General features: G+C 49.7%; 1 protein-coding gene across 1 annotated transcript; it reads left to right on the top strand.

Annotated features, from left to right (window-relative positions):
- Nucleotides 1–948: 948 nt before the first annotated feature.
- On the top strand, nucleotides 949–7,876 carry LOC149330915 (uncharacterized). The gene is made up of 2 exons (XM_089559512.1): nucleotides 949–979; nucleotides 5,610–7,876. The coding sequence occupies exons 1-2, from the start codon at nucleotides 949–951 to the stop codon at nucleotides 7,874–7,876; spliced, it is 2,298 nt and encodes a 765-aa protein (XP_089415638.1).
- Nucleotides 7,877–17,437: the final 9,561 nt, after the last annotated feature.

Below are 17,437 nucleotides of genomic sequence, written 5' to 3'. Positions count from 1 at the left end.
CACCTTTATTTTTTGTGCTCACTATACAGCGGAGCGGCTACACGGTAGAAGGAACTTTTCGCTGCTCTTTCAATACTTATATCATTTATTTTAATGTGAAAATGAACAGGTCACGGACGAGACGAAAGAAGCATGCAGCTACTCCATGCGCTCCGTGCTCTGGTAACACAGCTTGTTTCCGTGCGCGTCTCTTCGCCGCGCTGGCTGCAGAAAGGCACACAGCAGCATGCCGGCATCGCGACTATAGCTTGGTGCAGAGAGCCAATGTCAAGGAACATGGCTAGGACGCAGAAACAATAAAATTGCGCTTGTTGTGGCTTCGCCGGGCGCGCGTACTTTTCAATCTGGCCCGAGCGCATACCGGCAGGCGTATGCCCAAGTAATGGCGGAGGCACCGCGGTTTGCGCACCACACACCAGATGGCGCTGAATTTTCGAAAGGGTCTATTGGAAGTGAAGTTACCAAAGGGCTTTCCATGGACCCGTACACTGAAGGTTCGATTTGAAATGTTTACGGGCATAACACATTGGTTGTAGATGGTACTAGTCAAAATCTTGAAATGGGTCTAGTGTTCAACACAACACACCACACCACACTCTTCTTGTTGCATCGAAGCGATCGCCTGCAATAGTGCGGGCTTAGGTAGGCAGCCGCGAACCGTGGCGGCCTTGTCGCTTTCGGGAGCGGCCGCATAAACATGGCGTTCTCGGCAGGGACGACCAGTCTTCTGTGGCGTATCACTCGCGTAGCGATCGCTTTCCGCAAGACGCTTCCTACCTCTCTTTTCATCAGGTTCCATTGCTCGGCTTAAGCAGCCGTGACGGTGGCGGCACTGAAATGCAGGACGATGCAGAAGCGTACGCAGACACTACGACACGCAAGCCTGACAAGAATGTATATGCAGCACGTTCGAATACTCCGCGAGCGTGTATACATCTTCTAAACGTCATGAAGGCTCAGAGGCCGGTCTTTTACATGCGTGAGTATGGGACCGCAGCGCCATCCTTGGGGACGGCGCGGAAGCAGTTTTTCCGCCCAAAGCCCTTCTCGCCCTGGAGCTCCCCTCTTGCTCTAAGCGGCCCTCCCTCAAAGCCCTAACAGATCACGTATGAGTCTCGTTAAATCTCGTACGGTGCCCGGATGTTCTCATTTCAGTGCCCGGATGTTGGCTCTCGGTCTCAGCGTGACGTCACCACACTGCCGACAAAGGGAGCTAAAAGCATTTCATGCTTAAAACACTCTGACGACGCAGCGAACGCAACTACGCACAACACATTCAGAAGTTTCTCTTTCGAGCGACGCGGCGCTACCCGAGCCGCGCGCGAGGGGAACATTGTGAGGAGAGAGAAAAACGGAGGAGGAGAGATGAGCCAACTTCCGGTTGCGAGGCGGCTTCACAAAAAGTGACGTCAGGTCCTCTCCTTATTTCTTTCCTTCCTGCATGACTGGCGCACAGCCGCGGCTCTGCGGTGCAACGCCGCCGGCCCCCATGATCGAGGTACACGTAGCAGAGGAAGTCCAGCTACGCAAGCATGTTTTCTTCCAGTGTCGCACTGCCGCTTGGAATCCGGGTGCATCGGGGATTGGGCCGGCAGTCGTCGGGCGTGACAGCCGCTCAAAACTACGTCGTAAACGATTCCCACTTTGATTGGGCAGCTGCGCTAGTTAGCGCTGCTCGAGCCTGTCAGATGGTCGCGGGTTTAGTTCCCCTCGAATCTGGGATTGAAGCTCGGATAGCGGTCAGTGACAGCAGCGCTTCCGTGAAATCAGAGGCGTCCGGTTTCACCCGGTACAAACGTGGAGGCTAACGAAGAGGGTTCAGCTTAAAGGTGCCCTGCGACGTATATAAAGCATGGGGTCTTTATTCTTTGTATGCAGAGTAAGGGACATTGTGAGTCCCGAACGCGCAATGAGATCACCGAAATCATAATATTTGATATTTTAATCTTCGCTAGAAATGCTTGTTTCGAGCCGATGGTGTCGCAACGCGGCGGCCATTTGCGGCAGCGGAAATGAGGAGGCATCCAGATAGGGCGCTGCCTTTCTCATTGGTTGGGCGTCCAGTTTGCATATTATTCCTTTATACTTGCGAAATGAATCCAAAATATTATGTCTCTGAGTACTGAAAGCTTTTCGCATGCCACAAAAACTGGAAAGAAGCAGGGAAAGCGAATGAAAACTAACAAGAATACAGCTAGGGGCGACACTTTCCATTCCGCTTCAAACCTTCGTGGCAGCCAGCGCTGTTCAAAAAACCTTGGCTCAAACCAGAAAGCGCGCGCGTCGAGACCGGCCGTGACCATACCAAGACGGCAGCGAAAAAAAAAAGCCAGTCGACAAGAAAGGCCGGACAGGAGACCGGAGTCGAGTTTGGGGGGGGAGGAGGGCTACTGCCCACTGCCTTCCAGTCCGACTAAAAAAGAAACTTCGGGGAGCTTCCTTTGTTGCTAGTCACCCCTGCCCTGAGTACGGCGTCGCGTACACGGGGGGAAGACGCCGTCAAAATGCGCGGGTGTCTACAGCCCCGACAAAGCAACAACTGCATGGACGCTTCCGCTGCGTGTGCGCCAGGCGCGGTTCTGATTGGTAGCGCCCAATCTCGGTACTGGGTGAGTTAAATGGGCGAGTGAAGTGCGTTTTCGTCTGAGCTTTTCATTTCGAATTTTCAGAGTGGAATAACTTTCGTTTGCATGCTCCGATTTCAATAATTCTTTTTGCTCTGGTCTCTGGAAAGCATGATGAATCTATTTAATGATATTAACTGGCACCGAGGAAATCATCACGGTGCCCCTTTAAGGACAACGCAGCGAGCTATGGCGGCTCTTTTGCATGTAAACAAGAGCTTGACCGCTAAAATTGGTAAATATGCCAAGCATTTTACCGAAAAAGGCGGATAACACGCTTTTTTTCGCGATTTATTGCCGTATCATTGCACCTGGCGGCCGCCTGTGGAAGCTGCGACTAGACGTCATTACACCCGCGCGCCCACCGTTCCCGCAGAAGCACGATTGTCATCGCTACTCGTGGCTTTTCCATGTCTGTCGTCTGCTCACGGCGAACACAGATATGTCGAAATGTTAATCGATGCTGTCTACGTACCATAACCGTATGCACGCTTACGTCCGCTAAATGCAGCTGCTTTTTCCGGACCTTACGCCATTTCTAACATTCTCACTTTTAACACAGAAGCGCGACGATGTTCAGACTAGTAGCGCCATCTGGTGGTTAGGAGGGGAAGCATTGGTGTCAACAAACCGACACCCCTCTTAGCCTAAAGAGGGCAGAATCGTCACTGTAAATAAAAAATGAAGCAAATGTATTACTCGTAAGTTTTCTTATGGGCGACAGGAGACGAAGCGAAAGACCGGTGGCCCATTTATGGCCAGTGAACGCGCTGAAGAAGCCAGTAACAACGACGCAACCAGTCCGAAGTAAGGTTTCATGCATCGAAGGGCGCCGCCACATTTGTCGCCGCGGGAGGGTGCCATGACGTCACGCTCTTCACCTCGCGCTAGCCGAGAGGGCTTGGCGCGCGCTCATGAAACATCGAAAACAAAATCATCCGCTGAAAAATATGCGCAGTCACGATTAGATTTCGGTGTAATCACATTCCGAGAATCTATTTTAAGCGTTTTTGTTCAATTTTCAGATTTTACTTCAGTATCCTTTTAAGGAGTGGATGAGGGAACTAACGCGTGTTAACATCTTACACCCCTGCTACATGGGCGTTTCGAATGCCTTCGAACCGAATGTCATTCGACTCAACTGCCGAACTAACGCTGCTACACGAAGTTTTTCAACAGCATTCCGTTCAGATGACATTCGAGTCGTCGGAGCTCCGCGGAGACATTCCAGATTTTGGAGGACGACTGCAGTCATACTGCTATTTACATTGGTTTACATCGCTTCGTATGAAGAGCTTGTGCTCGTTTGCAAGACGCAAAACGAAATATGCGCTTTAATTCTATTAAATAATCTCTTCTCTTCTGTACCGGTTGTACCCGTGCTTGTTTACGCAGTGCGACAATCTGTGGGAAGCGCCGACGCGATCGCTCGCCTGAGAAACACTTGACAGCCGGGTTGTTGACATCGGATGATCGGCGCTTCTCGCTAATTTTCCCGGCTTCCTCCGACATGCCCAGTACTTTATTTTAAACTACTTTATCCAGAAGTATGTTTGGTGACCGTTCGCGCTAACTGATATGGCCTAACTTGTTAGTCACAAGCTAGCGACGGCGACGACTGCTGCTGGCCGTAAAGCACTGCTCTGCAGCTCGAGTCACACCGCCGCTTCCCGTTCATCGTATGCGCGTCCTGCGATGTAAGCAATATTGTATTTCATTGTAACTACACTCGTTGACCATTTGCATTCGCTAAAACTTGTGAATTCGTTCTTCACAACCACCGCAATCACCGATCAAACCTTGCGGACTCTCTAGGCCTAGTCGTCGCTGAAGGGGACGGAGTCGTCGTCGACTGAAATTAATTTGGCAAGTGGTTAGCGCTATTGAGTGTCCAAGTGTGCACATGTGAAATATAGCCGTTCGTTTCGCTTATTTCCAATACGGATAATGTATAAGCGCGCATGTATTCGCACTGTCCCCTCATCAGCGTGTTTTTGCTCAGCCGCCGAACTCCCGAAGGCATGAAGGCTGACCGTCCGCCGATCGGATTCGTCGGTGTCATTTAGCCAAAAAACTTGTCCCCCTACAATAATATTAAAGTGAACTGGATAGTTCACTATAATCATATGATGCTGTCCACCGTGATAGTGCCGTTGTCGGACTAGTGTGACCGTCGTCGTCGTTGTACACTGAAAACGAGCTGAGAATTTCGAATGCGTTTGGAAAGTGCCGTGTAGCACCGCGGGAGTCCGTCGAGTTCGAATGCCATTCCAAGTCTCGACTCCCATTCGACTCAGATGTCATTCGAAAGTACCCGTGTACCACAGGTATTCGTCTGAATCAAAAGGAAGATATGGGCTTGGGCAGGACATGTAATGCGAATGCAAGAGACAAGGCAAGCGTGCAGAGGGCAGCAGAAAGTTAGGTGTGCGGATGAGATTAAGAGGTTTGCGGGGCTAAGGTGGCCGCAGCTGGCGAAGGCCAGGTTTAAAGGTAGACGCCTGGCAGAGCCCTATTCCCTGCCAGGGGGGGGGGGGGGGGGGGTGTAGTCAGGCTGATGATGATGATGCAGAGGCTGTGGCTTTTTAAGCCTACTGTTGGCCAGAGGCACGGTCATACTATTCTTACGTTTAAGGGAGCAGCATTGCAGGCAACAGGAGGACGTTCAGCGACCTTTCTTTTGAGTTTCCTCCATGTGGATCCCAAAGGGGAAGCGGTTGGATGTGAAGTATTTTCGTAATCATCAACCTAGTTAAGGCTGTAAAAAGAAAGAGGACCTCTCCCGTTTCAGCCAAGTTAACCCTTTCCTGCTCTAGCTTCAAGCACCCATCCCGATGAAATTTGTGATCTAGCCACATGATTTTTTGCTGCTCACTGCTGTGCGACACCTTTTATTCGAATGCACTCGTTTGCATTCAAGAGCATGTTTCCCGTCATTTACGTTTGATCAGAGTCTTTCGCCTTCCTTTGATGCTTGTCTCGCAGGGCTCCGACACGCCGGCGCTACCGCGGTAACCAAGCGAGGCCCTGTGGAGGGTGACCTGCTGGAAGAGGTCGCGGACTCCGGGGCAACACCACTGGCTCTCCAAAAGATGGGCCGAGCCCTCAGCCGCTACGCTGGTCTAAGCGTCGACCACCGCCAGCCATGCACGAGCCAGGAAGGCCGCCTGTGCCAAATCTTCGGTAGCTTGAAAGCTTGGAACAGCTTCCTCTGGATGATCGGGCTGGAACTGCAGGAGAAGTCTGCCTCGGAGCTCTCCCTGGTGACGGCAAGCGACGGCACGCGCCTCACGCATATGGCCACGGAGAATGAGAAGGTGTTGGTGAGGATGTATCTGTACCATTTGTTAGCCGACCACCACTGCGTTGTCGAAGCGACCATCAACGACGTAATCCTCGCCGATCATCAAGACATCATTTGCCACGCAATTCGCGACAGCAGAGGGTTGAAGAGGATCACGCTCGAGTTGAAATCCCCCAGGGTACTCTTCTCATGGATCCACCTCGCCGAGGCCATAGCTTCAGTGACACGCCTGGAATCGCTCTCCTTGCAGGGGTGCATACAAGGCGCTCTGATCGCCAATCTCGCACCCATCCTGGCGGGAACTGCTTCGTTGAGATTCTTCTGTGCTGACGACATTTGTGTGGAAAATCCGCCCGTCAACGCCTTAATGGACGGGCTGTTAAAAAGCACGAGCATCACGCACCTGTCACTCACGACAAAAGTTCTTGGCCGCAGCAGCCGGCGCTCTGGCTCAGGCATCCTGGATGTCGGCCTTGCTGCATACCTACGGGCCAATATGACCCTCACGTCACTGAAGATAACTGCTCCACAAAGTGGCCCGGAGATCGACGTCAGAACAATCTGCCTGGGCCTATCGGAGAGCACAGTATTGACTAGGCTATATGTAGAGCTGTACAGGCTCAGGTCGGACCATGCCAAGCCGATTAAGTGCCTTCTGAACAGCAGCAAGTCGCTGAAGTACTTCAGCCTCACCTACCACTATATCGACCGCAGCGGTGCAGTCAGCAACGAACATAGAGATCCCGTCCATGTTCTGTCCCTTATGCAGTACTGCCCACAGTGCTGCAAAGCCCACTCAGAAGTAACTCATCGCGTGAGGCCATGGATAAACGCACTGCTGACCGACGGTACGGCCCTGCAGGAACTGACATTCTCTATGTGGGGCTTTTGTCTTTTGGAATGCCAAGGATTTCTTCAAGCAATGGCCAAAAACAAGACTCTGCACCAGCTAACCATTAATGACCTGCATCGTAACACGTTGCGGATATGCAGCGCTCTCAGTGAAAGTGACGCGCAGAAAAGGGTTGTGGTCAACGGCAAGAGCACCGTCATCTACCCAGAAGACACTCCGTCCAGGAGGGGCCACTTCCAACCTGTGCCTTTCAGCATCCTCCAAGCCGCCGCTAGACAACTGACCACGACCAGTAACCTCACGGAAATTCATCTGCAAGTCTTCTCGATTCTGTGCGCCAGCGGTGAAACGGATCCAGTATCAACGGACATCGTCCAACTGATAGAACGGGCACGTTGTATCAAGGTCCTGACACTGAGTATTCAGCGTGAGTGCTGCAACAACTGCTGGAATCTATGCGCCCCCGCTATATGCGACGCAGTGTGCAGCAATTCAATCATCAGGAGCCTGAGCGTCCATTTCGCGAGGCGAGGTCACTCTGACATGGCACCGTTGGCCAGCCTTCTGCACCGAAGCCGCACCCTGCGCGCGTTCTCATTGAAACCAAAGGGCAGCAACGGTTTCACAAAGTTCGTCTCGGAGCTCTTGAAGCCCGAGTTTGGAAACAACTACTCCCTGCACAGCCTGAACTTTTCTTACGACGGCGGCGAGATGATGAACGAGCGTCTGGCCATACAAGACCTTGTGCACAGGAATCGGATCTTGCTAAAGCACGCTGCTGACTACGTCACCGGCACTACTCTCAAGTACACAGCAGAGGCCTTTGAGAAGGTCTCCGAGTCCCCCGCACTGATCGAGGAGCTCAAATCGGTGGCGTTCATCGAGGAGGCTCGAGCGAAGCGACTGGTTGCTGGGAGCGCCCTCCGACTGGCGAACTTCACCGAGTTCATGCGCCTCGCAGGCGTGGTCTCCGATTCGGTGGAGTGCAATCCCAGCGAGGACGGGAAAAAGCAGCTGGCTGACTTGCCCGAGCTCTGCCTCCGTCACATACGGCAGTTCTTGCGCCTGAGCGACGTTATCGAATCCCCGGAGTAAGCACAGAACAGACCAATCACCATCCATTCAGAACTACCACGCGCAGTTTTTATTTTATGCGGAGCATATTAACGTAGGTTTCGGGCCTTCGCGCGACGCCCGGCGGTGGCCACCATTCACCTTGAAGTGAGATCACATGATGTGACGTCACGTGATGACGTCACACCGGCTGCAGATGGGGCCTCATATCGCGCCGTCGGACGTCGCCCGGCGGAGGCCTCCACGCTTCGGTTCGCGCCGTCGCGCACGACGCGGCGGCGGCGCCACCATCGCTGCATCACGTGATATGTGACGTCACGCCAGGGATGAAGCGGCGCGCGCCCGCCGTTGCGTCAGTCTCAGTGCCCGCAACCGCCAGCGTCTTTGCGCCGGGCGTGTATGCGGTCAAGATGCCTCCAAACGCTAAGGACGTTAATAATAAGAATGCAAAACGAAGGCTGCTTCGCATCCACTGGGCTTAACCTTGATAAGCCTCCAACTTTTTTTTCACGTTCTTTTTTGGTCTTGTTTTTGGTGCATAGACAGGGTCCTATAGTCAAAACGTGAAGAAAGGGGGGGGGGATGGGGGAAGAGATAGCAACAGGGCAGAGTTGGTCAGGGGAGAAATGGGAGTTAATCATAGGCGAAATCAAGAAGAAACTGGCGTATGATCTGAAGGCAAGTTAACTCTTGGTCGTTAAACAGACCGATTGCTGAGCAAAACGCGTCAAGAGTTTATGGTGTCTCGTAATGTTTGAATTGTGCCCTGCAGTACCGAAGAAACAAGCATTTATAATTTTAATTTCGTGTTGAATACGGCATAGAGTACTCAGCATACAGTACTTCTAACCAAAGTGTTTCGGAATCAAGCACATTATACAGGAAGCTTAAAATTCAGTATTCTGTAAAGGAATGGAGCCCGAGAGATGGCAAGCGTAGCAGGGAAAGGTAGAAAGGCAAGTGGGTGGATGAGATTTGGAACCCTCCGAAGATATGGTGGCTGCAGCTGGCACAAAACCGTCTGGGGATGAATGGAAGAAGCCTTTGTCCTACCGTGGGTACAGTGAACTAGAATATTTATCAGTGAAGCGAGCGGAGGGGGCAGCGCCTTGCTACGCGCGCCACCGAGAGTGTCTCCTGAAGTGTCTCGCCCACCCTTGAAGGCGGCCGGCGGCGGCGGTTCATAGCACGCCCGACGGCGCTTCAGTTGTGCGCTGGCTTTTCGTTCAGTGTGGTTGCATTGCACGAGTGTTTTGATGTCAGTGTATTAACTTCTTGCAAGAATGAGTGCAAAGAAACGGCTCAACCACTGCAACGCCCCAGGGTGCAACACAGGACACGCAAGAACAAGAAACGTGCGAAAGTTGTCGCTATTCAAGGTGCCTGCTGATCCTTGTACAGAAGTCTGTAATTGACTTCATTGTAGCTTCATACTTGCACCATTTAAACTCTACACATGTCACTTTTTTCACAAAAGGAAATGTGGTTAGGTTTTTGAATAGAGCTGCGCACGGGCGGCAATTTCCAACCCGCGCCCGGCCAGGAGGCCCAGCCCGACACTGTAGGACCCTGAGCACGCTCGGGCCCGGCCCGACCTGCAAAGCGGCGACGACACAAAAAGAGAATTTCAGGAAAATGAGTTTATTTCAATCACATTCAATTTTTGACCTCGCATTCCAGATGACAGTTTGCGAATATACACCAGACACAACGCATAAAAGTATAGATTTATCACTCTAAGTTAATATGCAAGTTCATTGATGATGGCTTCGTCGAAACAAGAGCGGCGCTCCTTCATTACGAATCCTGCGGCGCTGAAATTGTTCTCGCTGCTTGAATATAGCAAAAAGAGAAACGCTTGAAGTACGAAGTTGATCTCAGTGAAAATTACGAACACCTGCATTAAAATTGTATTAAGCAGTTTTTCGACTGTTTTTTGCGTCAATCGCTTTTATGGTGTATACCATATGTGTTGACTGAAGCGCATTCTCGTATCAGCATGGAATCATTAGTTATACACACCTAATATTCGGTGAATTTGTGTCTTGGTTCATAATGAAAACGGTATATATATATATATAAATTTTAATCGCGTATATCCCGTGAGAAATGGTCCCACGAATAACTGTTACTTTGCGAAATTTAGTGTCTCGAAATATGTCGGAACTGCGACAGTTTGTAATACTTAGCTCAAAAAAAAAAACGTTTACAGTGCGCTCAGTAGCCTTCGTCTGTTATCGCTTGCTATGGCGGGATCGACATTGTACACTCAATTCAGTAAATATCCGCACATGCCAAATATCTTCAAATATTAAAGACATATAGCAAGCGCAAAACAAAACTACGTTAAACGCGCAGCTAAATAACGAAGCAGGCTTTCCAGTCTCATGTGCTGGCATCGCACGCTGCGGAGGCGAGCCGAGCGTTCAAGGGCGGCCGATCGCAGCGCCGCCGCTGCAGGGGACACGGCGTGCGTCAGGCTGGGAGGCGCGGTCGCGCCACTGGAAAATATTAGAGAGTTTTAGTATAGCGTCACCCTATCGCTTTGGGTCATAGGGGAATAGCGGGATGCTACTGCGCATGCGCAGAACGCTAACGCCCCTTGGGTGTTTGGGTGAGCGGGCGACGCTAACGCTAAATCGGCGAAATAGCGTGCGCCCCTAAGCCGCTTTACGTTGGGACAACATGGCGGCGCCCGCCGAAGCGGGCCCTCTCGCTTCATCACCGATTCGTCGTTGCCGCTGCTCTGTGGCTCACGCTCACATCAAACTAAAGGCGCACGAGGCTTTCGCTTTGGCTGAAGTTGCCTGAACAACAAAATTTTAGCGATAAAACACGCCTAATTTTCAGATTGCTTCCGTGTTTACAGAGCTGCTAGGCTTAGCGTGTTCGTCGACTGACGTCAGAAAGCGCGGGAGGTTTGAACTACTGATCTCCACAAACAGGTTTGCAATTTTTTACCAGACCTTCACGCGCGTGCGACCTGTATATATTTATATTTATCGTGTATATATGTATATATATTTATTGTCAGTGTACCCCTCCCCCTGTCCTTTCTACTATCCCCTCACCCCTTTCTTTTCACTTCTACACACTGCCTGCTATCCTTTATTTCCGCTGCCCCAGCTCAGGTGCTTCCAGCAGCGATAGCAGATGCAGGGGTAGAAAAAATTCTTCTACCTTCCATATTCAATGCAAAATATTAAAAAAAACCATTACTACTACTACTCTTCCTGTGTGAATAGCCTTGGCTCGGATTGAACATGTCCGCATTATAAAAAAATATTTGCATCATTTTTCGCTTTTCCTAATTAGTAATTGGTAACTGAAACAGTTTGCGCGTCATTTTATTTACACAGTAAAAAAAGTGCAGCATATATATCAACTTATTTGTTCTGAAAGCTTCTCTTTCCCGCCGTCATGGCGCTGACTTCAAGCAACGCAAAGCGACCATCCGCGACCCTATTCTATAGACAGAAAACGTGAACGCGTTCCCCTAACGCTAAGTGCATGCGGATAGGGTCACCCTATTCGCCACGACGCTATTCTAAAACTCTCTATTCTAGTTCACTGTACCCTGGGCGCAGCTTGGCTGATGATGATGATATAGTTCGGAGGAACCGGTGATTTTTTTCCCCATCTGTGATAGAGTGAGCAGACAGACTTAATTCAAACTCAAAGTTCGAGGTGTGTGTGTGGGGGGGGGGGAGAAATAGGCGGCTTAGCAGATTTAGAGAGGGTAGAGTGGTTCGCCGCAGATGGCACATTGGAGCGCTCGTTTGAGTGTGAGCGTGTGTATGTTAGTCACTGGAGAATGATCCAGCGAGTCTACTGTATGTCTGCTGGGAGCGCCATCCACCGGCACGGGGACGCGAAGTCTGTGTCCAAACTCATGAACGCGCTCATTTGTAAGATTGCCCTCAAGCCCAGGACCCCAGTAATGATTTGTTGTGAGGGGGCTGGCATTTCAGACAGTATGTGGACGCGGTGCATTAGCGGGAAACTCTGTATCCTATTTGAGAATTCCCTCCACGTTGTTATGTAATCCCAGCAATAGCAGTTTGGAGCTATTACCGTGTCGTCATAGGCGTAGCTCTGCTCTTACATTTATTCAGCGTTTTGTGTTCAGAGTTTAGACGTGTATTAGTGAGGTTATGATCCGCTGTTAAGATGTGTATACTATCTTTTATCTTTTAGTATGCCTGTTTGGAGAGGCCATTGATGAGATGTATTCTTTGCAGGTGTATGCTGTGCGCTGCCTTCATGCCTTGCTGGATGTGTAGGCCAAGATAAAATGTTTGTACTGTGCGTAGGGGTTTGCTGGAAAGGATTATGTCGTGTCTTGCGAGGGGAAACGACACTGTAGCCGAGGTGCAACAAGAACTCGGGTTTATTGTCAGCCGGCCGTCAGACCGCGCGTCCCGCTGGTCGACGACTGCCCGTGCAAACCAACACGCATGTGCTTATATCGAGATACAGACAGGCAAGGGGGCGGTGCCCAAATACCGGCACGTGGCCGTGAGTTCGCCGTTTGCTTATCGTGATACAAACACTACAGATTATTTGCGTGGATGGAGCCTGGATGGGAGTTTTGATTAGAGGCATCTCGGATCTCGTGGGCGCTCAGGTGAGGCCTACGGATTGCGTCTGTGTTTGTATAGTGTCGGTTGCTGTTTGTACACTATGCTGTCCGTGCCCAGGAGTTTCAGTGGTGGACAAGAGTGTGATATCATCGGGATATATATTGAGTGTTGAAAGTTGGAAGTAATATCATGTAGTATAGGTAGCGGAGTGACGGCGATGTTCAATGGAGGGAGCGATAAAACTGATCCTTCTAGAGCGCCGTGGTTGGTTAAAGGGATACTGAGGTGGTTTTCGAATCAGTTAATTGTTTGGGTTTTGAAGGAATGTCATTGCTGATCACGTCTGTGAAATTATTTTTTCGATTTTGGCTATAACAGTGGCGCAATCACCAATTGAAAGCGCGATGCTTAAATCTCCCGCGCATCGCGGAGCTCAGGAGATGAGAACAGCGGGGAGGGATGTCGGCCAATGTGACGTCACGTTGAGGAGCCGGGGATACTTCGGCACACCCCACCCGAGCGAGCTTTCAGCGCGCGTTGTTCCTCTTACTGCGTCAGTTGTCACGTGTAAAGCGTGTCAGCCGACCTTGAGAATCAGGTTCAACACGAGGTACTCCTCTGCGTTCGTGTCTTCGAGCAACCACGGCCGCCACTGTGTCGTATTCCACTGTTTTCTTCAAGATCAAGCTCGCAGCGCAAGCGCTCGCTGCTATGACGAAGAATTCAAGCCGACCAAAGGAAGCGTACTGTGCTCAAACACTTTTGTAAGAGCGGCTACATGCAGAGCTTGTCCCTAATGTGATCTCTGGAGATTTCTGTCGAAAAGGCACCGCTGAACCATGACACAGTTCCTCCGATTTTCTCGCGCATCTGTCACCATTCCGAAGAAGCGCTTCTACTAAAAGTTGAACCATGCTCACTCAGCCCCTGCAGAAACCTTATAGAGGCTCAAGCATGAGTCTCTCTCCTCAGCTTAGGTGCGGCCAGACCACCGAGGCATGCTCAGCAAGGCTCGGTTAGTGATTTTATACTCGGTTCGACGTGTCCAAGCAACCAAGCAAGCAAAGCAAAGCACAATAAAGCAGAGCAAGCATCGAAGCTCTTCATATGCGGCATCTCGTTTAATCGTAGCTAAGCGATTAAAATGAAAGCGTTCGACAGCGTTCGACGTCCTGATTTCGGATGCAAATTTAAGAGAGAAATGAATGCCAAGTGCAAAAAACACCATGTTTCGCAACCTCATTCGGTATCTTCATCAAGTTGTGGCAGCGGGCGAGTTGCAGCTAGCTTGGCTTTTACAAACACACATATAGTTGGCCACCACTTCACTGAACCTATACTGCAAATCTAGGAAGGGCTAACGTTTCCGAGGGAGCGATTAATATTTTCCGGCATCTGTTGAACGCGCCACGAGTGAAGCAGCAGCCTTGTGCGCGTATTTGGCTTTGTTTCCAGCGCACAATGATTGCGTCACTATCCTGTGGTCACATGCCTCGCAGTGCTTGGCCACTGCGCTTCGCTCATTTTGGCATCAACTTTGTGCTACTTAATCGTTTCCGTGAAATACTTTCTTGCCCCAACCTACAACGCCGGGTACTGAGAACAGGATTTTTTGTACGCAGCGCTTTGGGCCTTTTCCTTCGGACGAGGCTCTTTCCAACGAGCCAGGAGGCGTCCAGTGGGGGTAATTGACTTAAGTATTGTTCGCACCCCTTCCTTTCCGAGAATACGAGCCGAGGTTGTACTGGCACCTTTTACGCATGGTCTGCATACTTGTCTTTCCCACTGGCGTATGCTTGTGCTAGGCGTAGAATTTTTTGCTGGCGTCTTTTTTGGTTTCAGGTGATACTTGGAATTAAACTGTAGTATACTTTTCTTTGGAGGTCAGTAAAAAAATAGTCGCCATATTCGCTTTTACAACACCACGGAAAGCTTCGATCTGCACTCAACGCCGTGCCGGATACGCATCGGCAGCTTCTCCAGTCCTCAAAGTGTCGTCACGACCTCTTGACCAATCACGGGCGGCGACGCGCCGCACGGTGTGAGGCCGCATATTTCTGCTCAAAAAGGCAATTCGCGCTTGTTTTTGCCTTATATGGATGCGATATTCCAGTATACAGCATGAAAAACTATAGTACGCCGCTGCCAGCCTGATTTTCAGAAAAAGTGCTTCAGTCTCCCTTTAAATGGACGGTGGTTGTTGTGAGGGCTCCCAGCGTCCCTGTCGCTGGGCGAGGCAATAGGAATACCTGTACGTATATCCATGCACGTGTGCCATGTTGGGTTGTTCCTGTAGTCTGATGCAACTGAGGCTGTCCAATCAATGAATGGTGGAGACGTATTTTCATGACATCGCGGTAAATACTTGTTAACTCTAGGAGGGCTTCCGGGACAGGGGATAGGCGACATGCGGAAGAGATCGCGCCATCTAACCGCGATGTCATATAGATCGGTCGACACCTTTGGCTGGAGAGTCTGCTCTGAGAGGGATTATTCGATTCTTTCTCGAGTTGTACCCTAATGCAGAGCCGCTCGAATGTGGTCTTGGCTGCCGTTTTCAAAGGCTTTTTGTATGCCTAGCGCGAGTATTGTTTTGGCGGTGTGTTTGTGTATCCGATTGTTTAGCACCGTTTCTCTTCTGTTAAGTTTTGTTATGCTTCAAAAGGCGGGTTGATAGCCCCAATAAATCGCTTATTTGCACTCGTCTCCTGCGTGGTGTTTTTTTCTCAGCAAGAACTTTTTTCCAGCAGAGATTTCATCCCACTGTGCTCTTCCCGAGATTTTTTACTATGTGTGCACCTGACTACTGCAGCCGCATGCGCCCCTAGCGTCATTTCTGGAACAGACAGATTAGGTGGGTCCTGTTATCTGGTAACGTGCGAGATGTACAGCGATAATCACGTATCGAGAAGAGAGAGGCTGACAAGCTTGAATTGTGGTTTGTAGACAGAATAGGGAGGCTGTAAGTACATGGTATGACGGAAATACCATATGTGGATAACCATAAATATCTGGCAGTGTGGATCAGTAAATGCACAAGAAGAAGCTCGATGACAAAGCACTGGAGAACGTGAAGAACCTAAGATATCCTGAAGAACAAAACTTACAGACAGCATATGCACTAAGATGAAACGAGTATTCGGTCAACGGAAAAAGAACCGCAAACGCAAAGGGTTTTGACGTAGTTAAACTGAGTAGACGTACGAAGGCATCTATTTAGCCTGATTCACTCATTGTTTTGCTTTGCTAGGTCGTCGGTGTTAGTTCTATAGTAGTATTAGTTGATGAAGACGACGATGTCCAATGCACAGCGTATACGAGTGTGTTGCTGTTCAATGCTAGGCGTGATCGGCTTCTGCGACAGGATACTGCTCTCGTGCTGTGGCCAGCGAAGCTCCTGAGTTCGCGCCGCCGGGGGTTCGAATTCTAGTCGCGACAATATTTATTTATTTATAGTTTGTCCAAGGCCACCTTTAAGGTCAAGCTTCGCACAACATCTGTGAGCCAGTTAGACCTCGTGAAGTAATGCTTTCGCATGAAGGAACGTAGCAGCGAATGCCCGTAAGAGGAGCCCCTCCACCCAATGGCGTCGACCGATTCTTCTATTTGACTTGCTAGTGTGAAATCGCAGGCGGTGGCAGATGAATGGGGAATAACCGCGTCTTTAGCGTTTTAACCGCGACGTCATTAGAATGAATCAACGCCATTGGCTGGAACTCCCCGTTGACCAGCGCTTGTCCTCTGTCTTTCTTACTCTGGTTACTCGTATTTTGCGCCGTGTGTCACTATGAATCTTTACCAACTAGCCCAGCTGAACGTCTCGCTGCTCCGTTGAGGAGCATATGCGCGCTCAACGGAGCTAGCGTTGTATCTTATTATAGTGGATTAAAAACAGTGGAGGTTTCTATCGTGCATTTCTTTTTAGGTTGTATATAATTGTCAGACATCGCTGGCAAGGAAGTGCAACTTGCGCATAAAGCGAACACATGCTTGAAACTATGTCCTAAAATAATTTTAATGCATGTTAACTGCTTCTGGAGCATGGCTTCAAAAACAGCATAATCTCAAAACAAAATGGCGCTGAAGGTGAGAAATATCCTCTGCCAGTAGCGGCGAGTGGTGTGAAATATACACGCGACACCATTTCAACTTCGCATGCTTTCAGTTTGTTCGATCTACAGGGTATCGAAAAGTAATATTTCAAGATTCGTTAAAAAAGAAATGGTCAGCGCTACATGGATGAAGTTTTGAGGTTGCGTTATGCAACCAGGTGAACAGGCACAAAACTCGTTGAGATAAATAAACTATCAAAAAATTAAAGAAGATTACTCCTCTTTAGCCACCATAAAGGACGAAGTAGCGAGCATGAAGACGCTTGCAGACGACAACGTGAAACAAATCACTATCAGGACGGACAGAGTAGACGATGCAGAAAATACGGCCCACTGCTCAGATCTTGTTTTCTTCAATATAAATGACGTCAGAGTTATAATCCGTAAGCCATATAGCTACAGACTGCTCGTGCTACGAAACAAGGACTAACCCGTCCTTTTCCCCTAGACAAACATCCCAAGTATTTCACCAGAAATCAGGTCCATTACGTAGTTTTAATGATGCTACCGAATGTTAAATAGTGATGAGAGCTGAGACATGGTTAAATCGCTCTGTTACTGAATTCAAATTATCTACTGCTTGCATTGACCATAGTTGTTCGTTGTATATAAGACGAGTTGCCATTGCCTCATTCATATTTTGATGGTAGCACCACACCCTTTCGGAATGTACAAAAGCCACAAAGCAACTGAAACAGGTCGTAGTCGCACGTGGATACTCCGTAGCTGGAGCGATCTATTTCCAAAGGAGTACACACAAATATTTTGGGTGCCCGTTGGTTTTCCTTGCAAGAAGCCCACGCACAAATTAGTTATGAAAATGAGCCCAAAACACCAATGAGCAGCGTTAATGATTACGAACGACTTTGTACAGACAGTTTCGGTCT

The sequence above is a fragment of the Amblyomma mixtum genome, chromosome 9, assembly GCF_055824585.1.
Source record: "Amblyomma mixtum isolate Tamu chromosome 9, ASM5582458v1, whole genome shotgun sequence".
Classification (NCBI taxonomy): Eukaryota; Metazoa; Arthropoda; class Arachnida; order Ixodida; family Ixodidae; genus Amblyomma; species Amblyomma mixtum.
This window is presented reverse-complemented; position numbering and strand designations above follow the sequence as displayed.